Consider the following 27873-nt stretch of genomic DNA (forward strand, 5'->3'; position numbering starts at 1 on the left):
GCTGCTTGCTACATTTGCTATGGTTATGCATGTGGGCTATAGTGATTTGACCACAGATCAAAAGCACGTATTTATCGTTTCAAATGGGAAAAGCCAGCCTGTATAAAAAGCACCTGACTACTCCATTTAACAGTGCGTCGGTAATATGATCTGATGAAGTAAATCCAGTTCGCAATCCAGCAAAATATCACTAAAATGAAGCTTGGCCTACTTTTCTTGTCCAGAGGTAAAAATGTGCACGCATACAGAATTTATTTTATTTTTTTCTTTACTCAGGACTTCTTGTTATTAGGAAGGCATTCATGTTTTATATTCCAACACATTTCTTATCCAATTTGACACTGTGGGCTCCAGAGCGGAGTGGAGAATGGCCTTTTCAAGTGTGAGGCAAACACGTGCAGCCGTTACGTCCCATCGCTTTCTCTGACATTAATTTTACATGAGGAAATGGCTGAGCTTGCCCCCTCTCTATGTGGAGGAACAAATATGAGTTTCCGCATTTATATGTGAATTTGTGTGGCAGTTTGTAGATGAAATAATTAGACCAGAAACTTTTAACAGCAGTGCTAAAGATAAATCCCCTCTGGATGTGTTCTGACACAGAGATGTGTTGCATTGGAATTAATAGGAACATTATGCCTTTATCTTATTTCCCTTCTGCATGGAACAACAATCTTGCCAACTTGGCAGTTACCTCTCTGTTCTCCTGCCCAATTTGAGGCCCATTCAGTGCTGATGTTATGTGGTTTTGTAAATTGATGGCAATATAAATACAGTTTCACCAAAAATATCTTTGAACAACCTGATTTTAAAAGGAGGTGGAAGGGTCATTTTAATGTAAAGGTTCTCCTCCCTTGTTATTAAAATACAGTTTTCAGGCTTATTTACATGCCTCTTTAAAGTTTTTTAAAATGTGGATTAAGCACCTGCAGAGCTGTGTTCATCCAGAAATTAAAGAGGAAAAAAAAAAGCATAGCTATATGTGTTTAACTTTCATAATTAGATCTGTTTAATAGAAGTGCTTATAAGCAGTACAGTTTGAATCCCAAATATTTGAAAGTGCAGATCTGAGGCTGCGTCGAAGACCATCGTTGGGGGCAACTCTGCCGTAAAAATGCTGCTGTCCCTTTAAAAATTCTTGCAGTAATTCCTTCAGCATGCATATGGCCATAAAAAAGAGATAAAGCTTGAAGTGATCCACACAAACAGGCAGGGGAAGGAGGAAAAAAAAGTTCCCTTGGATTTTGAATTATAGAGCAGCAGCTTCCTGTATTTTACACCTGCAGAGAGGGAGGGAGGCTCATCTGACTCCAGGAGCCAGCGCCTGAAAGTTCTCCGCATCTCCGCATCCTTTTTTTTTTCCTTCCAAATTTTGGCTGTTTTTCTCTCATCTGTTGGGTCCACCAACTCAGAATGCTACTGCACATCCTGTGTCCACTGTGGGCTTCGTTTGTCATTTTTCAACAAGGCAGGTAAGATAGTTTTGAAAGTCTTTCCTTTCAAAAATGCAAGCGCCAGCCTGCACGCTTATTTGAAGGGGCAGTTACTGTACCTTACATGCTCCGATACTTCTTTAACAAAGAAGCTGCCGGCACAGCTTTTTCTCTTTAAGTGGAAAGAAACATGCATTAAATATTTTGTAATCTATAATTAAAAGCAACAGTTCCATTAGGTAAAAATACCCAATTAAATTTGCAAGATTTGAGAAACAGATCTTAAAAAAAAAGAAAAAAGTAATTTCATGGATATTGTTCTTTTATTCAGAAAGCCTGCAATTTTATTCACAGCAGGACACCTTTAATCACAAAATGCATGTAATGTCCAAACTTAAATTTTAGCTTCTTAATACAAATTAGGAAGCTAGACATTAAGTTCATATTTATGTCAGTGAATCATCACTGCCCCATCACCCTGTAGGTCTGTGCAATGTAAGGAGCTGAAGTTCCCCAGCAGGGCAGTCAAGCCGCCCTCTCCCTCTGACTTTTTGGACAAACTGATGGGACGCACATCTGGCTATGATGCTCGCATCAGACCAAATTTCAAAGGTAACTGCACTCCCAGATGCAAATACTGCTCTATTTGAAAAGGTGTGAGAAAGAGTGCCGCTCAATTTGTACAACAATCTGTGCAGTGATGTGGCACAAATCCTTCACAGATGGGTCAGAGGCAAGAGATGCTGCAAGCTACGATGTCTCCATGCGAAAGTCTTTCTCCTTTTTTTCCTCCTCGTGTGTTGTTACGGTTTCTGTGTTGTCCCACACCCTAAGGTGATGGTGTCTTTTCACAGACGTCTCTTTCACATCGTTTTTATTTGACAGAAATGTGCGGTCATCCTTGCATGTTACCCCAAAGGCCCTTTCCAGTCCAATCTTGTGAAACTGGCAGAGTCTCTCTCACATAGTTCCTGCACCGCCTCTAGGGTCAAATTTCATATATATTTCATATTTGCTCCACATCCTTGTCAGTGCATTGTGGATAAATCTCTGCTGATTATCTATAAACACACCAATGTAAGTAAAACTGAATCAATAAATAATTGCCTCTTCGGAAATGACTCACTGAAATATTTAAAGTTCCAATGGTCGACAGATGGGCTACGCTAATGGGAGCGTACTGGAAATGACAACACAATTTCAGGCTTGTTATCGTGGATAAATCTTTATCAGGACACGGCATGGCATATTATGAAGGGAAAAAACAGATGTTGTGGTACAGGAATCCCCTGCTCTTCATCAGCTTTAATATTTGATGTGTTCCTTTTAGAAAACATCATCAGTGGTATTTAAGGAAGCAGTGTTACTAAGATGTGTCCTCCCGTCAGGTTCTCCTGTCAACGTGACCTGTAACATCTTCATCAACAGCTTTGGATCCATCACTGAAACAACTATGGTGAGAAAACATCTGTTTTAAATTTATCTGCTCTTTTTCGAAGGTGCCATTGTACAACATACATTTTAATGACTTAAAAAAAAACGGGTGTGTAACTTCAAATTTCTCGAATCCACATGAGTTCAAGAGTATACATACAGGCTCACATATATACTCACTTAAATCTTTTAAAAAGTGGTGCTGAAGGTTCTAAAACGTGTTATAACTTGACAAGGCCAAGGCCTATTAACTTTTTATTAGTGAAGTTAATAGACAGTTAATTAACAGTGCTCATTAGACTGACCAGTACTCAGAACAATAGAAATGTCCAAGAAACCCAATGAAGATCAGACAAGGAGAACTGTAGATTCTCCTTTTTGAACTTATTTATTTTTATTCATTGAACTGATGATTGTTTGATCATCAGAGGGTGCAGTCCAGGAAAGAAGGGAATGCTCCACAATCAGTGCTTTCATGCTCGAGTGAAATTTGCAGTTCCTCTGATGGACAAGCCAAATGTTTTTATGGTCAGGCAAAGACTGAGTTGTTTGGCCACAATGACAGGAGGAGTAAAGGTGAGGCCTTTAAGTCTGAGAGCGCTGTACCAGCTAAGAAGTATGGTGGTGGTAGCATCATGCTCTGGGGCTGTTTTACCGTCAGTGGTACTGATAGATTGCACAGTGGCTGGATTAACGAAGGAGGAGGACTACCTCTAAATTCTTTAACTTCGCCTCAACTAAACAGACAAAAGTTGGACATAACTTAATGTTCCAATACAACAATCCAAAACATGCATCAAAACTGGTTTTGTAATGAATAACGTAGGATGAAACTTCTGGAATGGCCTTCCCAAAACCCTGAACTACATTTAAATCTGGGTCTGTGACAGACAATTTAAATGAACATTAATAATTCTGCCAATAAGAGGGCTTAAATATTCAAAATTATGCAAATGAAAGCTTGTCATTTGTATGACTGTGACTGAACTCCTTTGGGCTTTACCTCCATTATCTCTTTATTTTTGTCACATATACTGTTACAGTGGTGGATGTTCATAATAAATACAGCCAAAGTTTCTAATATTGACATCGTATGTGCTGATAATCCCAGTGAGGTAAAAGCTAAGGCTTCAGACTGCTCTAAACAGGCGATGGACCGAGGGTCTCCACCAAGGAGCACATAAGACAAATAAGGATTATTTTTGATTTATGATTCATGCAAAGCTACGGTAGTAAAATCCAAGAATATAAATATATAGTTGGAGGTGAGCATAATAGGTCCTCTTTAAAAATGTCACTTTGACTAAAGACTCAAGGAGTGCCTATAAATAGCTGAGCTTTTATGGGAGTGTCTGTAGCTAACATTTGTAGCCACTTTCACTGTAATAATGTTCAATATAAATTTGCATCATTGCCTCTAAGTTAGAAGTCGTAGCTCATATTAATCCCTTATACTCACAGAACATGTGAATAATGTACTGGAAACTATATTCACATCCTTTAATTCAGTCAAAGCAGTTATACTACAGCTTAGAGATACAATACTACAACTTTAAGGTCCCGTATTCGGTATTTTACTCAGTAAACATGTGCACGAATTAGCATAAAATAAGTCAGTCAGTATCACAATCAATCTGCATAACATTTTGTAATATGATAACTGGCACTAATCTTACTCTGACTGATGACTGAAGCTGCCAGTTAAAGCCAGTACCAAAACAAATGGAAAACCAATAGCACAGACCAATAGTTCCTGTGTCAAAATTTATAGGGGGGCAATTGTGCTTCTTTCCAGCTCCAACTTAGTAACTTAATTAAGTAAGTCTGCATGACTCAGAGTTGAAAATAATCCTTGTTAATTTACACTGGACCTTGGTGTCAGCCCCTCGGTTTATCTTCGGTCTGAAACAAGCAGTTTTAGCTCCCCTGTGTCAGGTCAGTTTGGTTGCCTCTCGCAAACCAAACAGCAGGCGGGTGGGGTTTCTGTGCTCACTGCCTGAGATGTGAGCCTGGGATGACTTCGTACAGAGCCAAGAGTAGAAAATCTGTCTGAAAACGAGTGTTTAAAACTGCCCGAAGCCCCGGGCTCACTGGTGAGCCAAAAAGCACTGACCTCATTATTTGAAACTCTGGCCGCATTTAATATGAGCATCCACGACTTTAATAGCAGTTGGAGAGCAGAGCTGGTTAAAGCTCATTTATGAGATGCATCAGACACTTTACTGTTTATTCATCTGAAGCTTCTTTTTTTTGTTTGGCTCCTCTCCGACTCTTGGTGGAGGCCAAGTTTCATGATGCCCAAACATACTATCATTAGATTATGACTGTTTAGTTGCTTCACCTTGTAAATGCATAACATAGTGTCAGCAAAGATCTTCTCATGTGTCTTTCTGTCTAAATAAGCAGCCATCCTTAATTTACAAGGCCTCTGGAGAATGTCTGGGGTTGGTCATGTTTGTTGATTTATTCACGTTTAGAGCCTGGAGAATTTGTGCATTTTGTAAAATACTAAAGGAGAGAGACATCAAATTTTAATTGATGAAATTGTAAGTGGAGTTTGCTGTTGTTCAGGTTATGGGAGCACTCAGGCCTGTTTGTCACCATTTGTCCCCTACCCAAACACACACAGACACACAGTCACGCCTGCCTGCTTAGAGGATGGTTCTTCTCTTTACTTTTGCCCTCTCGCTAAAATTAGATGCTTGAACATATGCAGCATACTTGCATGCATATGCAATATGCATATATCCATTTTTTCATCATTTATAAGTTTACACAGTTTTTAATTACGTGTTGCCTCCATAATTTAGGACTATCGGCTCAATGTATTTCTACGGCAGCAGTGGAATGACCCTCGACTAGCATATAAGGAGTACCCTGATGACTCTCTGGACTTGGACCCCTCAATGTTGGACTCCATTTGGAAACCTGACTTATTCTTTGCAAATGAAAAGGGAGCAAACTTTCACGAGGTTACAACAGACAACAAACTGCTGCGGATCTTCCAGAACGGAAATGTCCTCTACAGCATCAGGTGAGCCATTTTATGTGTGTTTATTAAATACGTGGGGTTAAGTTTTAATAGTACTTCAACTATCAAACACATTTCCAAAAATGCTTTGATGGGTAGCTCAGTGAATATAAAGTCTATTGAGAAGTACTGTAAACATCCAAGTGTATGGACTGCTACATATTTGTTTCACTCCAGTTCAGTTCAGTTGTAATTGCACTGTCCAGCATGCACTGTGAGCAAGTTCTTGTTAAGCAGCTACTGCAGGCTAAAGAGGAATCAGGTCAGTAATGTGCTGCTAAAGCGCTGGTAAATCGTAGCATAATGGTAAAGAGTTATAAATAGAAAGAAAAAAAGAAGCATTAGTTCTAGTAATTAAGATAAACAGGAATAAAATCCTTTTTTTTAAGGTTGCTTATATTATTTATGGCCCCACTTGGGGAAAACCACAGTGTCTGTGGATGACATTAAACCAGGATCATTTATGTTCCTCCTTTCTGCAATATTGCTCATTTATGTGAGAGGCTTTGCTTTGTGAGTGCAGGAGGGGAAAAATAGAGAAATAGGTCAGTGAAACGAACAGCATAATACAGCATAATACAACAAAGAACGCTGTGACAGCTAAAGAACATCTGTGTGTTATCTATAAAGCCAACACCTGTACTAAATAACGGAATGCTTTCTAATCTCGGTCTTTATGTTCTGTATCCCTATTTTTTTTTTTTTTTTTTTTTAAACTGATGGTGGTGATGTGTGTGTCTCAGCCGATTTTTATATCAAGCCCACCATAAAGGCTGACATGATGTCTGTCAGCACCTGTCAGTGCTTTCTGCAGCCTGTAAAGGGGGCAGTGAAATAGAAAAATGGAAGGGAGGACAGGTGTCGGAGAGGTTTGAGCTGCTTGATGTGACCACTGATGTAAGGTGAGTGTTCAAAAAAAGGGTTTGAGTGACACATGAGTAAGAAATAGCCAGTACTGTGGAGTTCACAGGTGGTCGTTAGCCAAGTCCCCCATTCGCCTTTTTTGGATAAGGTTCGAGGGTATCACCTTTTCATGTCATAGACTATTATGCTGCTGCTTCTGTTTTCCAGACTGACACTCACGCTTTCCTGTCCCATGGATTTGAAAAACTTCCCCATGGACAGCCAGACGTGCACCATGCAGCTTGAAAGCTGTGAGTTCATCTTCTTAGGCAGGCTAAGAAAACATTACATACAGGTTTTGACATAAAACTACTGCGTACTGCGTACTGTACACTTTCTCTTTCGCCTCTAGTTGGTTACACCATGAATGACCTGATTTTTGAATGGCTGGATGTGGGAGCAGTGCAAGTTGCTGATGATCTAATGCTCCCTCAGTTTGTGCTAAAAGAGGAGAAAGGTCTTGGTTACTGCACCAAGCACTACAACACAGGTACAGGACATATGACAACCCACTGTCCTACATTCTCAGTACACACTGTCCATCACCTTCTAATAAGACTTTCAGTTTGCACCTCTGCCTCCTCCTGTCGTCAGGTAAATTCACCTGCATTGAAGTCAAATTCTACCTAGAGCGCCAAATGGGCTACTACCTGATCCAGATGTACATACCGAGCCTGCTGACTGTCATCCTGTCTTGGGTGTCGTTCTGGATCAACATGGATGCAGCTCCCGCAAGGGTGGGATTGGGAATCACTACTGTGCTCACCATGACAACACAGAGCTCTGGCTCCAGGGCCTCCCTGCCAAAGGTCAGAAGCAAATTTCAGCAAGTTATCTGCTGTTTACTAAAAAGATAAAGTCAGAATGGAAATACAGAGGGGTTGTATGATTCCAAGAAAGTCAAATGAGATAAAATAGATTTAACAAGAGAATTTTTTAGCACCCAAATTTCAGTTTCTAATTGGACTACTCAACCTCACATTCATATTTAGCATCACCAGTCAGCTTAGCATGCATTTCATCGGGCTGTGGGATAATTTAGTTTTAACTTTTTTTCTAAGTGAATGGTATAATCAGTTTAATAAAAAAAATTTTTTAATGTATTTAACATAAATATTATAAATGTAAATAATTAAATAATATAAAAATACAATAATATATCATCTTTCTTCACTCAGTCCAAAAGGAACCCCTTGCTGACCACATCCCAATGCTGAAGAACTACCTTAATAATGCACATTAACGCAATTGAGTAATAGTAATATTCCAGTTGTATTTTTAAAAAAGAAATCAGTGGCTTATACTTGATGCAAACTATTTTTGCTATGTTGACAGGTTTTATTAGTATTTTCTTTTGTGTATATGTACTGGAGGCTTCATTCAGCTGAGCTGGTGTTAAACTTCTTTCTGATTCTGATATTAATTGAGACAGTTGATTGTTATGGTTACGCAGGTATCCTATGTCAAAGCCATAGACATCTGGATGGCGGTGTGTCTTCTGTTTGTGTTTGCTGCACTACTGGAGTATGCAGCCGTCAACTTTGTTTCACGCCAGCACAAGGAGTTCTTCAGAATGAAAAAGAAACTCAAAGAGCAGCAGCAGCAGCAGAGAACTGTAAGTGCAGCCCACCCACTCAGGCCCTCAGGCAGCTGTCACCTGCTATTCCCTGTGCCCAGCTCTGCACGAGCTGCTACTCACCTGCATGCTACACTCCAGTCAGGAAAAGCACACAGCACTGACCTGTGATTAATTCAAGCCATCACCTTATTCTACTGCTGGCTGAATGTTCTCAACATCATGGATATCATGAGAAAGGGAAGAATAAGGAAGACAAATTAGGATAAATTACCCTTAAACTAGATGAGGCTCTTCTTTTGGCCAGTTCTTCACATTTTTGAGAAATTTGGCCTTCATTAAGGCAAGTTAAAGCAATGTGACAGCAGCTGAAGAGCTCTTTATACCTTTTATAATATTTATGCCTCAGTACACCTGACATCTGCTTTGATCTGCAGTGCAATACAATGCATGTGGCCTGACATCTATGCAGTAGAGCAAAGTTGTGCCAGTTTTGCAAACTGTTCAGTCAGTGCAGTCTGTTTGACGATTAAATAATTGTGCCGGCTTTCCTCCCACACTCACCCGCAGGGGACCGGTGACAGTAAGGTGAAAGGAAACAACATGTCAGGGAACAATGCTCCTCATGGGAATGCATCCCAGCAGTGCAGTGCCTGTGCCAGGGTATGTACTGTTGCCTTGCTCACCAGCCAATTGCTGGCTCCAAAGAAAGAAAAAACAAACAAACAGTTTAGCTTAGTGATTTGCAGTGAGTCTGTGCTGTGTCTTTGTCTTCCAGGAGGAGGAGCTGGCACAGCAGGGTTTTCTGCTCCAGAGTATTGGACTTGCACTGTCCTCTCAGGAAATGGATGCAACACCCATTTTTGCTGATCTACCTCCTGGTTTGGGTTTCTATGAGATACGGAGGCGTTTTGTGGATCGGGCCAAAAGGATTGATACCATCTCCCGAGCTGTTTTTCCCATGAGCTTCCTGATGTTTAACGTCCTTTATTGGGTTACCTATAAAGTTCTGCGACATGAAGACGTCCAAGGAATACTGTGACAGACTGAGGACCATGAACAAGTTGGCTACTTCCTTCACTGAGTCCTCAGTTGAGTCATGCAAGATGTGTTTTGACTGCATGTTCAGTGCCACTGAGCAATTCTGTGACCTGGAAGAGTCCAGCGGTTTCTTTACATTTTGAATAACAAAATGCACTTTTTATTAGCACTTATGCATTTTCACATTAGGTTACTGTGTGCATTTACAGTTCCATCAAGTCAAAGTTCTATAGAGGAAAATCTGTGCGTGCAGTTGCTGTAGCCTCACATGTACTCAGACTGCACCTTTACTTTTTTACTGTGCACGAATTTTACAGTGGGCATTGTGCAAAAACACGTGTCTGCAGTATCATTGAAAACATGTACTTGTTATTCACCGTAACTGTGATTCAAAGGAATCAAGAGTCTGATTGCAGGCTGCAAATATTATGGAATATGAATTTATATGATATTAGGTTTCCTGCTGAAGGAGCTCAATCTGTAATAAAGACTTGAATATCCTGTTTGAGAAATATGTTTGCTTGAAAAATACTTTGATCTCTTTGAATTAGTAATATTCATCTCAACCATCTGAACCTTTAGTTTCATATCTGCATACTGGCCAGATGTTGATATTATTAATATTTTATCAGGAACAAGAGTAACGTTATGTAAATGCAATTAAGGTAAGAAATATAGTATTATTAGAAACTAACAACTTCCAGAGAGCACTGTACTATTCCAAATAGTTTCTATTCATATGGTATTAAACACAGAGAAATAATCATTAACTACAGTGAGGAAATAATGTTTCAGTTTTTCAGAACCTGGCTTATTTGGTTGTCAGAATAGCTTTTTAAGCTGCACACATCTGGTACTGAGTTCTCCTAAGGGCTTGCAGAAAGTGTGTTTTACTGGTGTTTAACAAAGCCCACCTAAATTACACAGTAGGAGTACACTCTGTCTCTTCTTATCGAATAATCTCTGGAACACGTTGTTGGTACAGCTAAAATAAATACAGTTCGAAAAGTAGCGCAAAACCTTCACTCTTGACCCCATGGGAGGAGCTAGAGGTGACCATAGCCACATCGGAACAAAGCCTGACCACCCAACACAACCAATGGTGATGCATTAGAGCACTACGCAAACACTACTATTTTACTAGAAGAACATTTTATGTGGGACAATTTCTCAATAGTGTATTTTTACAGTACTCATATAAATGTACATTTTTTTTCTACACTTAAACAATTCCAGATCTGGTTTACAGTGAATGCAAAGTATAATCTAGACTTAGCATAAAGATCCTCTGCAATCCTAATAAACCTCGACAGTCTCAACCTTGTCATTGTATTAGAAATGGTCTGTTTCTGCCACCGTTTTGCCACCAGGGATCCAGTCCCTCATTTTATTGCTATTGTTAGGGTCCACGTTCCCCTTTAAAAAGGAGGGTCTGCTTAAATCAATAGAAACTTGTTCTGAGCGATCACTTTCATTCTGTGATGACGTATTTCTTTCCTGATGGGAGTGTTGTCTTACAGGATGACAACACATCCATCCACAGGGCACAAACAGTCACTGAAGGGTTTGATGAACATCCACAGTAATGGGAATTGTATGTTATGGTGTTTTGCATTCCCTAATTTTGAACCATCAGGGCTCAACACCAGCCATCATCCAAACACTTAATGAGGGTCTATTATCCCCACTGTACAGTTCTAGAGACTTTGAGAATCAATGCCAAGGCACAGTGAAGCTGTTCTGATGGGACACTGTGCTCCATGTCCCATCGCTGTTGTTTCTCACCGATCTGCAATTTAATGTGAAATTCTAAAGTTATTATAGTGTTACCTTTCACTGTTTAATGACAGATGCAAAAAGTTTGGTTCATTCAGACAACATTCAATTAAGTTGAATGTTTGCTTAATAGAGCTGACATTTTATTTCAAAAACTATCAGATCTATCTCACAAATGCTAAACTGCATTTCATTACATTTGTCTTCCATCTGATGCCCGAGTCAGTCTTCATTATGTTTGCAAATGATAAATAAGCCATGCAATAAATACCTTTTGAGCAATAACTTGTTCAGTACATCACATGAATTTTGTTCTTAAGGTATTGCTAGGTTAACATTTCTAGTCCATCACATGGTTTTAGCTTTTTATAAAATCAAGTTATCACATGAATTATTCATTTTAAAAAGTAGAAAAAGGGCAAACATCAGCACTGAGACTGTGTGAAACTAGTGTGACCTCTTTTTTCCCCCTCCTAAAAAGTGTCAAAGATAAGAGGATCCTTGACACTGTACTGTATTTGTGCGAATCAGCTACCCTCACCATGACGAATCCAGAATCGATGTTCATTTCAGTCGTTTTCTTCTACTATATTATACTCACCCTTGGATAACTACACTTGCATGCGTGAGCTTAGCTCAAACAAGGGACAGCCACCACAATTTCTTGCCTTTGTTTTGAATGAAAATTTGTCTTTCTTTTTTCTTTTTAGAGCTATACATTATTTAGGCCTAGTATTGTGTCCTATGGGGTATTTACCCAAATACTATGCCGAAGTTGAATTTTATTGTATGCACTTTTACATCACTCATGTAATTGTATGAAAAGCTACTTCTTCTACAACACTGTATTTAGTGTTTGTACTCTGGGGTTCACTCTAATTGTTTAAAGCATACAGGTTAATATAAAAAACATATGATGCTATGTTGTTAAAGAATTAGCTAACCAGAAGTATATTAAGTAAAAACAATATACACACTGATTAATAAGTAACTATGACTCAATAATGTGTATTATCACAGAAAAGGCCCGTTTTTACATTGGGTATTTCAAGTACATACTGATGCTACTTGCTAAGTAAGATTTTAAATCCCAAAATTAGATTCAGGGTAAAGGATTTTGCAACACTATGCAAAATACCTAGCACTTAGACCCCCGGAGAGCAGTCATTTTGGTTTTCTACCTTAGACCCCTGCGGAGTCATCATTTTGCGTTTCTACCTTTAAAAGCCGGAGAGCAGTCAGTCAAATGCTGGAGTCGTTCATATGTATATTAGGTCGTTACCTAGGAATTCTGGAGGGAGGGGAGTGGGGGTGAGTGATTGAGGGGGTGGGGGAGTGGAGTGTTGCATGATGTCTTGGAAGCGGTTTCGTGCCATAGTTCCAATTATCTGTGGGTTTCCCAGGTTTGCTGACCAGCAGTCATTTACCGATGGAACCCTGTAAACCCCCCGCAAGATGACAATTGCAATAAATGCCATTAGTTCAGGGAGGTCCATGAACCAATGAACATGCTCCATGCACCACTCAGCAGGCCATTTGTAAATATGTGTACAAATGGTTGGTTTTTTGTACTGTTTTCATCAATAAATGTCAGCAACAAAGGACATACACCCATGTGTGTTGATTTCTCCCTAAGATGGCAAACTGAAACACTCCAAGTTGGTGACTTTTGGAGATTTGTTTCCCTGGATGATTGAGAATGCATCAAGATGAAACACAAAAGGAAGCTCACCGCTTTTGTTGCTGCCATAAATGCCATTAGTTCAGGGAGGTCCATGAACCAATGAACATGCTCCATGCACCACTCAGCAGGCCATTTGTAAATATGTGTACAAATGGTTGGTTTTTTGTACTGTTTTTATCAATAAATGTCAGCAACAAAGGACATACACCCATGTGTGTTGATTTCTCCCTAAGATGGCAAACTGAAACACTGAAACACTCCACTCCCCCACCCCCTCAATCACTCACTGAGTGATTGAGGGGGTGGGGGAGCTGCTAAAAGCGGTGAGCTTCCTTTTGTGTTTCATCTTGATGCATTCGCAATCATCCAGGGAAACAAATCTCCAAAAGTCACCAACTTGGAGTGTTTCAGTTTGCCATCTTAGGGAGAAATCAACACACATGGGTGTATGTCCTTTGTTGCTGACATTTATTGATAAAAACAGTACAAAAAACCAACCATTTGTACACATATTTACAAATGGCCTGCTGAGTGGTGCATGGAGCAAGTTTTGGGTGGCTTGCGACCTAAAATCCAAGTACACAGATGCAAAAAAAATCAGGCCACTGTGCGATGTGTTCACTGCTACAGGTACACATGTGGTAAATGCAGACGACAGATACCGTGGCAGTGCCAGGATTGTGAGTGATTGCTGAAAATGTTGAAATGTACTCACTCACTTTTTATCATTATTTGTAAATATGTGTACAAATGGTTGGTTTTTTGTACTGTTTTCATCAATAAATGTCAGCAACAAAGGACATACAAAGGACATGTGTTGATTTCTCCCTAAGATGGCAAACTGAAACACTCCACTCCCCCACCCCCTCAATCACTCACCCCCACTCCCCTCCCTCCAGAATTCCTAGGTAACGACCTAATATACATATGAACGACTCCAGCATTTGACTGACTGCTCTCCGGCTTTTAAAGGTAGAAACGCAAAATGATGACTCCGCGGTCAATTTAGCCAATTTAGCTTCCACTTCCACCATTTGACTGCTCTCGGGTTTTATAGGTAGAAAGGTAGAAGCCTGGGGATGCTAGTCTAGTAAATACCAAATAATATTCACACTCTTATAGTGTCACTTTTCCTGCTATATTACTTTTTAGGTATGTTGGGGCTCAGCATTGTCACAAGGGCCTGAAAAATAATGCACAAGCCAATGTAACGACTCACGGTTTTACAGTAGAACATTGCACTCTAAGAAGATGATCAATGTTCCTCACTTCCCCAACAAAGCAGTCTCTATGGCTTTGTGATTTTTTTAGCCACAAGAGGGTGTTGTTGGTCCGTTAAAGTCCTGCATAAGCAACGTTGCACTGTGCCGACCCCAGTTTGCACAAAAGTAAAGCACATAAACCTTCCTTTTTACACTGTGTCAGTCAAGAATGAATAATGAATTAGCTTATATGTTACATGCACATATAGTAACAGGGAAGCAAATCGGTTTGCTTAGCAACTTTTATAAGACTTATATATAAAAATGTGTGTGTGTGTGTGTGTGTGTGTGTGTGTGTGTGTGTGTGTGTGTGTGTGTGTGTGTGTGTGTATATGTTTATATATATACATATATATGTATATATATAAACTATTGCTGCGTATATATATATATATATACGTGTATATATATATATATATATATGTATATATGTATATATACACGTGTATATATACATATGTGTATATATACATATATATATGTATATATACGTGTATATATACATATGTATATATACATATATATACACACACATGTATATGTATATGTGTCTGTATACAAGGGCGATGCCAAATATGGGAAGCACTAAATGCATGTTACTTTTTTAATGCCTCCTAACCCTAGTATACATTCACTTCGTGCTAAATTGCACCAACTACCCAATTGATATTATATTTTTAGATTATTATTTGTGTGCATACGCAAAGATTATTAGAGTAATGTTGTTGCTTGTTCAGAAAACGGGAACAATGTTCTTTACTGATTAAACACTCACAAGTGCATTGCTAATAAATTTGCAATAAGTATGTTTTTTCCACTTTGGGAGTGGGGTTGGTCTCGCCATCACCAACATGTGTCCACTGGCTTGAGACGTGGCAGCGCCTCCGGTCATGTGATTTTTGTTCGCACACGAACCCCACCCCGGTATCGCCCACCCCGAAAGGTTTTTTTCAATATCGCTCCTTCGTTATTCTACTGTCAGTTATCCGATTAAATACACGCACTGACAGAAAAAAAAAGTGTTGAGAAATATTCCCCTGCATAACTCAGCACAAATAACTAGACATGGATTTGAGTGGTGGCGGTGACCACCCAAAACAGAGCCATTTTTAGACGTTTACTGCTGACGTTTACAGAGGCTTCAAATAGCTTCCGTTTTACTCTGGTAGTGATTGGACTGTCCTGTACTTGAGTGAGCTAACATACTGGTTGAACAAGTCCGACATTCTTCACTTCAATGGAGGAACAGCCCAAAGACCGGGCACAAGACAGGCAATACCATCACCACGGAGACGACAGGCACTCTTTTCAGCAGTCAACTTGTCTAAAAAATGATCAGAGCCACTTCCAGTGCCAGCATCAGGAAACGCAGACGAAGAAAACAGGTTGGGCCATCCGGAAAAGTTAGCTAATGCTTGCTAGCCTTGGTCAGCTAATGTCAGTGAGCCGACTAGCTTTTGCTAACTAATTTGAACTAAATCGCGATTGAGGACTTAGCCTGCTAGCTAGCTATTAGTTCATATTATATATGGTTCCTTGAGATAATTTGGTAAATGTTTCAGCTGTTGAAAAGCTTGGCCCTTTTTGACGGATAGCCGGACGAAGAACTCACCGTTATGTTAGCAAGTTCGCTAGCTGACGTTGCGTGACAGTTGTCGCTGTGGTGGTTTGACACATCGGGGATTGACCTTGTGCGCCGGTTTCGCCAACCATTTTTCTTTTGCAAATGCATCTTAATCATCTCAAGGAACCCCTGCCATGTTGCCATGTGTTCTTAGTGCATTATTTGATAGGAGTGCACGGCAAGTTGTCCTCAACAATAGTCAAATCTGTGTCTTTTTTTGTTCGGCATGCTCATGTCCAGCTTAGGAAAACCGAGCCGGCTCCACTGGAATGTTCTCAGCTGCCATTTCCTGTCAGCCATGTTAGACTATCACTGCTGGCTAATGCTGTAGTTCCACAGCTAGTTAGAAATTGTTGTACAGGCAACCTACTTTGCTGTTCTGGCATGTCTCTGCTGTCATTTTGGCTGCTGTGGTTGTTGCTGATAGGGCACAACAGTTCCTGGGCGTGTTGGTGGAAACCGAGCCGCTGGTTAGTTGACATTAGCTAAAGCTAGCCATCATTGACAGGCCTGTTGCATGTTGTCCAGTCAATGTGAAGCCAGGGAACAATTGGACAATGTCTTGTTTTGTGGCGCAGAGCTGACACTGTAAGCATCGTCCTTACGAGTCTATATGCACGCGTATGATTGCTAGTGAGTAAGAACCGGCCTCTGTGTAAGAGAGGAGAGACTGTATGCAATCCATTGGGTGCTGCGCTCACAGACATTGAGGCAGCACCGTTGTGAATGGAAAGTCCTACGTTGACACAGCAATTCCCATGCGTCTCTGCCGTGCACGGGCCTGTTAATAGTTTATTGCTCCTCTGTGCGTGTACCATAAATGCTGTTGTGAGCGATCCTTGCAACAACTTGTCTCTGATGTCGAATATTCTCTGGGTTGGGGGAAGCTAAGCAAGAGTCCTTTGTTGTTGACAGTTGTGAAGCATATCTAATTTTACATGTAGTGAGCTCTCAGCTCATCTTGGAAGATTGTTAGGAAGTTTAATTTCACACAGCACTATAAGAATAATTATAAACCCAATAAAGAGATCATGGGTGTGGTTTATATGTAATACTAGAAAAACATTTAAACGTTTAATGTGCATCTCTTTTTACTTGGATTTGTTTAGGTTAAGAGTTGCATAGTCACTTTTTTGCTAGTGTTGTCATGCTATTGCTATTGCTATTGTGATACCATGCGTGCGCACACACACAAAAAAATCTATAAAAGCCTTGTAGTTTCTCCAAGTATGAAACAGATTATTTGACACAGACTTTCAGGAAACGTAGTAGTTGTGGAGGTTTTCTGCCAGGTGAAAGGTGGTGGATGTGTTCCCTAATTTCAGTATGAACTGATTTTGTTTCCCCTTTCAGGCAATAAAAAAGTAAGCATCAGTGACGAGGAGGGAGAGAAGAATCCACATCTGTCTAATGCTGTTGGCATGTCGCATCCACCTAGCATCAATGCTAACAGACACACAATTAATACAAATGCAAAGCCCAAATCGACGCAAAAGCTGTGCACGACTGTTCCAAAAATAAGCATCAAAGGAATGGACCATAAGAAGAATATGGACTTTAAAAATGACAAGGAGAAGGTGCAGGATTTGAGTCATCATGAGGGCCCGCCTTTGGATAAGAAGGACTCCGTATTACTTCAAAATGGCGTCGTAAACTGTGGCTTAATTACAAATGGCTATTCTAGCAAGGACAATGACGGTAGTAGCTCGGAAGGTGGATATACTACTCCGAAGAAACGCAAGACCAGATGTAACAATACAAAGAACACTGATAATGTGATAAGAGAAAAGGAGAGAGACATGCAGCAGGGCCACACTACAGAGGAGCTGGGGGCTTTGAATCTAGAGACAAATGAGAAAGGAATGACCTCGAGACTCGATGGATTTAGAGCCACCCAGAAAGTAGAAACTCAGTTGACAGCCAAACGGGCTGTTGTATCAGAGGCTTCAGTGGGTGAATCTCAGAGGAAAAACTCTGATGGAAAGACAGTTGGCACCTTGGGTAAAAAAACTGAGGAAAGACACAAAGGCAAGCTTTCTTCACCTTCAAAAGAGGACTCATGGACTTTGTTCAAGCCTCCGCCAGTATTTCCTGTGGACAATAGCAGTGCTAAAATTGTTCCCAAGATCAGTTATGCAAGTAAAGTAAAAGAGAACCTCAACAAAGTAGCTCAAGGTGGAGGAGAGGCACTGCCTCCTCCTGTCAGACTGTCACAGGTCCCTATGTCTGCTATGAAAACCATCACCTCAGCTAGTTTTACTAATGGTCCTGTTTCTGGAAATGGAAACGGTTGCCCGTCAGTGGGTACCTTCTTAGCTCCTGCTGCTAGTAGTATTCCATCAGCCCAGTCTATCCTAAGTGGCGACAATGTAGCATCTCCTTTGGAAAGTAACTGTAGCTCCACAACTAGTCCTGTAGATGGAGAGGCATATGAGCTTAGAAAGTGTACTCTTTTAATTTACCCTTTAAATATGCAACCTGTACTCCCTAGCGCTCGTCACCTTGACCCACCAGCGGCTCAGACAAATCAGAAAGCCCTGGGAGATATCTTCCAGAATCAGTGGGGGCTTTCCTTCATTAATGAGCCCAACTTGGGCCCAGAAGGCGGAAATGGGCTGGTGCCCGGAGAGGACAAAACTACTGTGGTCACATCTAATAGCGAGTGTCAAGCTGTTGCAGCCAAGGTTGCCCAGCCTTGCTTTGACATTAGCCCATCATTGTTAGAGCCTGGGCCTTTGGTTCAAGACCCTGAGAAAAGGACTTGTATCCCTTGCATTGTGTCCAATGCTTGTCCTCCTGCTTATGGGATGAGTGAGGAGGAGAACAAGCTGCAGCCATGTGGCAAGGAAAAGACACAAGGTGCAGGAACTGCTGTGTTGGCCCCCAGTAAAGACAACGGTGCTAAGCCTGCGCAGGGTCAGCTAACCACTTTATTATTTGGCTCATCTAAAGAACAGGTTCTCTCTAAAGACATTAGCACGAGGTGTAGCTGGGGGTCCTTTGACGTTAAAGCTGCTGTCACTTATCACACTAAAGGTAAGTTTCACTCTCTGCTCTATCAAAAACATTAACCCAATAACCAGATTTGAATTCTTGTCATGTTTAAAAAAAGTCTATTTTTCTCTTATATTTCTTTAAGGTTTTGCTTACCTTGTTTGATAAAATAGCAGCTGTTTTATAGTTTTTCTACATCATGATGCTTTCTAAATGATCTTGCTATGTGTGTTCAGGTGTTGGACCAAAATTATTTCTGAAATGTTCCTCAAATGCACATCTGGGTGGTGATTCTTTTCTTTTCAAAATAGAAATATGTTTGTGTGGACTTAGCCTAAGATTCTGTTTTGGCACCACCTGTTCTGACTGTTAAAATTAGTGTAGCAGTTAACCTCAGCAAAAGTGCTTCAGCACACAGTCTGAGTAACTGTAGACAGCGTCTGATTTTTGCCTCACAGTTCTACCAAAGAAATGAACTAAGTCAGCCATAGATGACTTAATATGAAATTTGATTTGATTCTTTGCTAAGGTGAAATCGAATATTTGCACCTCACCAACCGAAATATCTTATCTATATTAAAAATGTTATTACCTTCCAAAAATGGCTTTTTGATAGGGCAAATGGTAGTTGTAGAGTAGTTTCGTTGCCTTTGAAAAAGTTACTACAAATACAGGACCAGGTCTGTGAGCACTTGGTCAGTTGCTGTCTTCAAAGTGACTTTGTGTTAAGGCGGTGATAAAACCGCAATAAGGTGGAGTCAGTCTGCTATCCATTTGTGATTGAATAGGGTTAAGTTAACAATGACATGCAGTCGGTTTGATAACATGAAGATTAACTGTGATAAAACGATGCAAAGAGACGTGTAGCAGACTACTGACTTTGACACTATGTTACAATCAGTCTATCTGTCTCTGTTTATAAATTGGATGACAGTTTGTTATAAACCTTTACCAGTACGTCTGAGAGTGATTCCAAGCTGTGATTGTTTGTAGACAAGTTGCCAATCCCCTTGCAGTCAACACAGTCAACTTTTGGGTAAACGGTTAGTCACCACATACAGTGGGGCAAAAAAGTATTTAGTCAGCCACCGATTGTGCAAGTTCCCCCACTTAAAATGATGACAGAGGTCAGTAATTTGCACCAGAGGTACACTTCAACTGTGAGAGACAGAATGTGGAAAAAAAAAAATCCATGAATTCACATGGTAGGATTTGTAAAGAATTTATTCATAAATCAGGGTGGAAAATAAGTATTTGGTCACCTCAAACAAGGAAAATCTCTGGCTCTCACAGACCTGTAACGTCTTCTGTAAGAAGCTTTTCTGTCCCCCACTCGCTACCTGTATGAATGGCACCTGTTTGAACTCATCATCTGTATAAAAGACACCTGTCCACAGCCTCAAACAGTCAGACTCCAAACTCCGCCATGGCCAAGACCAAAGAGCTTTCGAAGGACACCAGGAAAAGTATTGTAGACCTGCACCAGACTGGGAAGAGTGAATCTACAATAGGCAAGCAGCTTGGTGTGAAAAAATCAACTGTGGGAGCAATCATCAGAAAATGGAAGACATACAAGGCCACTGATAATCTCCCTCGATCTGGGGCTCCACGCAAGATCTCATCCCGTGGGGTCAAAATGATCATGAGAACGGTGAGCAAAGATCCCAGAACCACACGGGGGGACCTGGTGAATGACCTGCAGAGAGCTGGGACCAAAGTAACAAAGGTCACCATCAGTAACACACTACAACGGCAGGGAATCAAATCCCGCAGTGCCAGACGTGTTCCGCTGCTGAAGCCAGTGCATGTCCAGGCCCGTCTGAAGTTTGCCAGAGAGCACATGGATGATACAGCAGAGGATTGGGAGAATGTCATGTGGTCAGATGAAACCAAAGTAGAACTTTTTGGTATAAACTCAACTCGTCGTGTTTGGAGGAAGAAGAATACTGAGTTGCATCCCAAGAACACCATACCTACTGTGAAGCATGGGGGTGGAAACATCATGCTATGGGGCTGTTTTTCTGCCAAGGGGACAGGACGACTGATCTGTGTTAAGGACAGAATGAATGGGGCCATGTATCGTGAGATTTTGAGCCAAAACCTCCTTCCCTCAGTGAGAACTTTGAAGATGAAACGAGGCTGGGTCTTCCAACATGACAATGATCCAAAACACACCGCCCGGGCAACAAAGGAGTGGCTCCGTAAGAAGCATTTGAAAGTCCTGGAGTGGCCTAGCCAGTCTCCAGACCTCAACCCCATAGAAAATCTGTGGCGGGAGTTGAAAGTCCGTGTTGCTCGGCGACAGCCCCAAAACATCACTGCTCTCGAGAAGATCTGCATGGAGGAATGGGCCAAAATACCAGCTACTGTGTGTGCAAACCTGGTAAAGACCTATAGTAAACGTTTGACCTCTGTTATTGCCAACAAAGGTTATGTTACAAAGTATTGAGTTGTATTTTTGTTATTGACCAAATACTTATTTTCCACCCTGATTTACGAATAAATTCTTTACAAATCCTACCATGTGGATTCATGGATTTCTTTTTTTTTTTTTTTTTTTTTTTTTTCACATTCTGTCTCTCACAGTTGAAGTGTACCTCTGGTGCAAATTACTGACCTCTGTCATCATTTTAGGTGGGGGAACTTGCACAATCGGTGGCTGACTAAATACTTTTTTGCCCCACTGTATGCTTGCAGTTAATTAGGGCTGCCACGATTAGTCGACTAGTCACGATTACGTCGACTATCAAAAATTTAACAGTCGATGCGTCGTTTGAAGCTTTGTAAGATCACAAAAGACTCAGGAATAAGTGGTAGGATTTAAGAGTGTAATAACGGACTGAAACAGAAGATGGCAGCAGTGCATGTACAAGGATGCCAGCTGCCGTTAAACCCCGAAGAAGTAGTAGCTTTGTCCCAGAATTCATAGCGCAGCCCTGCTCAGTTTCCAACAATGGCGGCAGCTAGTTAGTTTTAATATTACTGTTATTATTCTTTCTGGGTCACAAAATAAACGTTTAACATATTTTTCAGGCGAGAATGTAGCTGTGTAAACCTCAAATATCTGCTCAGTTTATCAAGACGCCACATATTTTGAAAAGCGCTCCGAAGTCTGTTACCCACTAGCTCGATAGCTAGCCGGGGCAAAGCTCACTAGAGCCGGTGAGAACCCTGGACTCTGGGCAAATAGTTTTCAAACCCACCGCCGTCTTTCGCTACTCAAGTTAAACATGATATATAAGTCACTTAGATAACTTAAAAATGTTATTGTTTGGCTTTTTTTAGTATTCTATTTATTCCTGAGTAAATCAGTTTGGCTGAGATTAAAGTTATAGTTTTTACACAGCTGAATAAACGTCAAGCAGACAACTGATTATCAGAAGTGTGAGATGCTCGAGAATATACTCAGTTTTCCTGTTATATTTTAGATAGCAAGGAGTTTATTAAACTTCACCGAAACAATCTGCAAATGTAATTAAAATTTAATAAACTATCATCTTGCCTTTATTTTTAGTTAGCACATACCATAAACACTTAAAGCTGTAAGCTAATGATAGTTACATAAGAGCAGATGCATGCTGGTGCAATAAGCTGTACGTTTTCATGCTCTGATTAGTCGACTAATCGCAAAAATAATCGGTGACTAGTCGACTATCAAAATAATCGTTTGTGGCAGCCCTACAGTTAATCACCAACAGCAAACAAAATTCAATGTCAGTTGTTGAAATGTACGGGGCTTTTATTTTCCTTTTGCAGTGGTCATTTAAGGGTTCTCGCGATTGCTGTTCGATATGTAAAAGTATAATTTTGTTTAACAGCATCAAGCATGAACCTAAATTCAGATTTTGTCAACTGTGTAAAACACTAACTTGTAAAATGTTTACATATTTGCTTTTTTTGTTTTGTTGCTGTTGCTTTCTTTTAATTGTTTTTTAGTTTTTTTGTTTTTTAAAGAATGTTTCATGATGAGCTAATGTGTGTTTTTGTTTCCTTTCATCAGAAATGGAATCCGTTTTCAACTTGCAAAAACAAGGTACAAAGATCCTGTCTTAAATATATGTGTTGGCACTGTTTTCCAAGCAAGGAATGGCTGTGGATTTAGGATTGGATTTAGTTCATTTTACCCATAGTTTTCTATAATGGAAAAAAGGAAAAAAAACTTCAAATATTAATTTATTTGAAAGCCACCGTTTGAAACTTGCAGTTAAGGTCCAGAATACACTATGTCTGACAGTAGTAATAATAAGAAAGATGGGGGGTGTTTGTTTTTGTTTTGTTTTTTTTGTACCATTACTAAATGCTTCAGAAAGAAAATAATCGTATTGAATGACAAGATAAGAAAAAATAATGGGATAAAGCACGGCAGTGTTATCACACATTTATGAAATCCTCTGTGCTAGCTGAGACACTGAAATGACCAGCATGGCCACATTCACCTAAGTAAATGCTGAGGCACATTAGGGGTTAAGTCCTTAATGTGCTTCAGAGTAAGGCCATTTAATGCTTTAAGAAATGATGCGTAACATTTTAAAATAAACACAGAATCCTTGATCACCCTAATTCATCTCCTCTCTCCTGTAGATCCAAAAAGGGTAGTAATTTACGGCGAGACCAAGGATGGACCTGATCAGTGAGGTAGATGGCCTACAGTACTTACCTTCTTCTCTTCTGGGTGCTGCAGTTATCTACCTTGGAAATCACAAATCCTGTTGGATAGAAGTGACAACTGTGAAAACATTTGATAGTTTAGCATGACAGATTTTCCATGGTATCTCGGGTGGAATAACGGACTTCTCTGGGGGCATCAAAATGAACACATAAGCTCTGGATGGACGTTAAAAAGGAGCTGATTGGTGCCTCTCCAACATGACGAATGGACACTTTGGGCTGCGATCTTTGTTTGTCTCATGGCTCTTTAGTGATAATGTTTGGGAGTTCATCAAAAGGAAGGTGTTTTGGACTGCACCTCCCTAAGCCTTTATCCTGTTGACCTGTGGCAGCAGTCAGTCTGACTACAGCATGCCTCAGTCATGTTTTCTTTTACACATTCACAAGTTTCATTGTAGATATGTTAGACGTTATACATGCACATCTGTGTGCAAGCTTGAATTCATCATGAATGAAAGGAGAACACTCTGCAAAGCATTCTTTGGGGGGAGGTCTGTGGGGTCCCACTTAACTCTAAGTTAAATGGGAGCTTATAGGTGAGGCCCCATCCAGGAAGGGAGTCTTGTCTTAAATCAGTAAGGGAAAATTTAATTGCCCACATTTTCTTTTTGTGTCGTTTCGTCTTACCTAACATGAGTGTTATCTGCACTACAGTTTGACCCCAGAGCACAGGTACAAAAGTGCCCAGTTTGAAGGAAAGCCACCCCCTTTGTTTCACTGTTTATTAGGTGTGCTAAAGAGTCAAAAATAAGGTCTCCGTTAAATTCATCCTGAAGCTTTTCATACATTTCAGATTATTAGAAGGTTGTCACCGGCTGTTCTTAAACTGAGGTTCATTATACGTTCTATTAAATGAACTCTGAGTTGGGGAATAAGCTTGGTGACAAACTGTTAGGTAAAATAAAAGGAGGAGGAAAAAAGAGACATTGCTTCCACAAAAGTGTTCTGCATTTTGTGCTTTTTGTTCAGCAGTAAGGCTCAGGATGTCAATACAGATTATTTTGCCTGTATTTGTGTTCAGTTCCTCTTGTTCTACATTTTTACAATGTACTTTCTTGTTTTGTTTTTTCTTTTGACTCAGAATTTGGTCTTTACTTTTCTGCCTTGTACGGCATCGTTTTTCTTGCATGTTTACTGGTGGAAACGCACGAGTTGGAGGTCACTGTTCATCGGCATACAAAGATAACAGTAACAGAACAATTGCAATACTAATCTTAGTTCCCTAAGTAGACACTTTTTCAAACTGTTCAAATGTGAAGATTAGTTAAATGCTATTATGTTTTACTGTGGATAACCTATTACGTTTGCAAACCAGTGTGCAATAACACCGTGTGATCCATACATGCGTGTTGGGAGGGGTTGTGAGGGTTATGTAGAGCTACAACGTCATCAGCCAAGATGCTAGCGTGGCCTGCAGTGCAGTTCAGAATGTTTAAGGGTGTTCAGTTTGTTGCACGACTTCTAAATTCAATGGTGGGATATGTGTATATTTTTTAAAATTATTCTAAAGGCTCATGTTGTAAGATCCAAGTCTAGGCAGCCCAAATCTGCTAGCTGACCAGCTGTGATGTCAATTTTTTATTTTTTTTCCTTCACCATCAGCAAATCAAGATCGGTTTACTCAACAAAGCAACTGTCCAGGTTTTTCTCTAGAAGCTCTGATTTGGCTAATGTGTGGATTATTAGCACTTTATGTAAACTAATTGCTTTTATCTTATGATTAATAGACAAAATCTGTGTGTAGTGACGAGAAATCCTCCTTGAAAGAATGGCTCTGGGCTGTTACTTTTCAGAAAAAAAGCCGCTAAATATACAGAATTATTAAATATAACTCAGGTAGTGTTGATAAAGCCATGACTGTGTTTAATATTGTTTCTTGCCAAACGGCCCCCGTCACGTAAACGTTCTCATTGGAAAGGTTGACTTTAAGTCTGATTTATATAAAGTATCGTATGTTGTGACAACACACCAAAAAGTTAATACTTTGAGAAAAAAGTTGTCATGGCGTGGGAGGTGCTGTCATTAATCGTTTTGGGCTCTAAAATTGTTGTTTCTTTTCCTTTTAAGCACAGTGCTGCACAGGCTCTTTTCCATGTATCCTGGACTGTAACCTTGTAATCTCTGCCGGTTCATTTTCTCCCTTATGTGTTCATAGTGAAGCACCTCTTTGATTTATTAATGCTGAACATCAGCAGTGTTTCTACGGGGGTACACATGAGTTTTCAAGTACACTTCTTTCCACTGTGTCCTGATTAGGCAGCGGCACAGCTCGCGCTCATGCACGGAGAGGGGACGTCATAACTGCCGCCATGTTTTTGTACAAGTTGTCTTGACATTTAACTTCCACATCTAATCTCAGTCGGCTCTCTGGTATTTAAAAAGCTTTGTTTTGGCTTTCATTGTACGCCATTTGATGGATGAGTGTATCAGCAGACGCTGCCCTCTGAACGAGAACGCTCGTGTCAGACGTGGTCAATGAGGAAGCAGGGGTAATTGAGGAGGTATAAGCGCTTATTTTTATGTTGTTCTGTGCTTGTGGAAAATTGACACTTAATCTGGCATCAATTTACAACAAACACCGCAGTTTAATTTCTTGCAATGGCCCATAATCTGTTTGCGGGGGGCTGGGGACACAATCAGGTTACCATATGGTTAATGTTCAGGCTGAAAGGATTATCAGTGCACAGCTATAGGCTTGTAAATGTAAAGCAGGGTGATCAGAATAACTAGTACGTGATCTTACTGTAGTATTATGATGAAAACACTATTTTCTCATGTGTGGGTTTCTTTTGTTTCTTTGGGGGGGGGGTTGTTTTTGTTTTTTCTGTCTCTTTCCTTTTTAATGCTAGAGTGGTCCTGGTAGAGGGAAATCAGAGATTCTCCTTTGCTCCCACCCTGATGCCCCTCTTTTTCAAGCACTTAATACAGCAACAAGGCTATATTGAATATGCATATATTGAGAGAGAAATAATTATTCAGCATTGTAGCCTGCAAACCAAAAACAGGTTCTTGAAGCAGAGTAGGTGGTTAATCAGTGGTTTGTTTTTTGGGTGGTGGTGGGAGTGAGTGACTGTTGGTGTGGTGAGAAAGAAAAGCCTGATCATGTGGAGTTTATATTTCCACCCCCTCAGGATGTGCAATCACCTCAAGGATGCTTCCAGGTTGTGAGTGGCAAGTTTGTTTGTTTGGTGCGCGCATAGCGAGTTCTTCCTATTATATGCAAGTTCCTCGTATATTTCAAAAAAGTCCCTCGTTTCATATTCAGGTGCCTGTGTTATAAAGAAAAACTTTTACAGCAATTTTGATTGTTTCAAATCTGCTTCCAGCGTATATCTGTGCCATTTTCTTTATTTCTTTTGTTTTGTTTTTTGGAACATTTGCAACGCTGTTCAAGTATTCTTTGGCTGTTCCTAATTGTTCTTCTTTTAAACGATGTGGATGCCACTGAAGGCGAGGAGCGTTTCAGGCGTCCTGTAGGTTGTGTTCACAGGTGCGACCTAAAGCCAAATCACACGGGCACGGGAGACAGATCTCTGCTCGCTGGTGTATACTCCAGTCCGTTGTCGAGTTAATGTCTGAACGTAGCACATAATTAATTTGAAATTATTTAACAAGTTTAATCTTTTAATGTGTTTAAAAAATAAAAATAAAAAAAAGTTTTATTTTTGAGTTATAATTTATCCATAGATGCACAAATAGGATGTGACTAAAATAAATAATTAAGAAAATCTCAATGTCTCATTTTTGATGAGCGCTAGATGTTTAGTTAGTAAGGCTGATGTAGACCTACTACTTTTTTCTTTTTTCTTTTTCTTTTTTTTTTTTTTTTTTAAAAATCCCAATGTCAAGATATTTGCCCTCAATGGGTTTTGTTTGTTTGTTTTTCTCTCATCCAATTTTATACAAATTTCCTTAATTCTTCAGATAGTTCTGATGGAGTGATGAGCATTGAAAACACTGCATCCAGAGTTCCTCTTGATTATATTTTTATTTGTCGTGTTGTTGATCATGTTGTGAGGTGGGGGGGCGAGGTGATTTGTTTGTTTTTGTTTTTTTTGTTTGTTTTTTTTAAAGTGCAGTTCAACAGCTCTGAATCTGCTTTCGCCAAAGGTACACTACTCAGATATTCAGCTACTGAATGACAAATGCACAGACAGACAGAGGGCGGTTGATGGAGATGAGAAGTCACTACTGTAGCAGCTGAATGTCACTTTGAGCGCGTTGACTTACGGTGTGGGTGGGGGGGATTCTTAAAACAAATACCGGAAGTGCTGCTTCATCATCCAGTAATCAGTCATCTGTAACGGGAAATGCTGGACTTGGTGTTTGTGCTTGACTTAAAAACTGTCCCTCCTTTAAACTGTCATTGCCTCTTGGAAGTGTTTTAAATTTACATAGGGCTTTTTGTTTTGTTTAATTAAATTTTTTTTTATTTCAGTGACACCTG

General features: G+C 40.1%; 2 protein-coding genes and 1 long non-coding RNA gene across 4 annotated transcripts; 2 read left to right on the top strand and 1 right to left on the bottom strand.

Annotated features, from left to right (window-relative positions):
- The first annotated feature begins 3 nt into the window (after window positions 1-3).
- glra4b (glycine receptor, alpha 4b) lies at window positions 4-9959 on the top strand. Its single transcript, XM_085420120.1, has 10 exons — window positions 4-1472; window positions 1918-2045; window positions 2822-2889; window positions 5678-5901; window positions 6970-7052; window positions 7154-7291; window positions 7396-7610; window positions 8255-8416; window positions 8948-9040; window positions 9156-9959. Exons 1-10 carry the CDS (start codon window positions 1414-1416, stop codon window positions 9417-9419), a joined length of 1434 nt encoding a protein of 477 aa, XP_085276246.1. The 5' UTR covers window positions 4-1413; the 3' UTR covers window positions 9420-9959.
- Window positions 2640-15897, bottom strand: LOC146660319 (uncharacterized). Its single transcript, XR_014913520.1, has 3 exons — window positions 15753-15897; window positions 7471-7601; window positions 2640-2884 (listed from the first exon to the last, which is right to left on the bottom strand). It is a non-coding gene; the product is annotated as an uncharacterized LOC146660319 (long non-coding RNA).
- nufip2 (nuclear FMR1 interacting protein 2) lies at window positions 15111-27247 on the top strand. Of its 2 annotated transcripts, none has more exons than XM_085420118.1 (4): window positions 15111-15525; window positions 17118-18800; window positions 22759-22791; window positions 23340-27247. In XM_085420118.1, the coding sequence occupies exons 1-4, from the start codon at window positions 15378-15380 to the stop codon at window positions 23390-23392; spliced, it is 1917 nt and encodes a 638-aa protein (XP_085276244.1). In that variant the 5' UTR covers window positions 15111-15377; the 3' UTR covers window positions 23393-27247. The 2 variants fall into 2 exon arrangements, with proteins under 2 accessions (XP_085276244.1, XP_085276245.1); XM_085420119.1 differs by lacking the exon at window positions 15111-15525 and adding an exon at window positions 15940-16234.
- The last annotated feature ends 626 nt before the right edge of the window (window positions 27248-27873 follow it).

Source organism: Rhamphochromis longiceps, linkage group LG10 (genome assembly GCF_057381845.1).
Source record: "Rhamphochromis longiceps isolate RC_006_pf linkage group LG10, R_longiceps_female_GT1.1, whole genome shotgun sequence".
In the NCBI taxonomy this organism is placed as follows: domain Eukaryota; kingdom Metazoa; phylum Chordata; class Actinopteri; order Cichliformes; family Cichlidae; genus Rhamphochromis; species Rhamphochromis longiceps.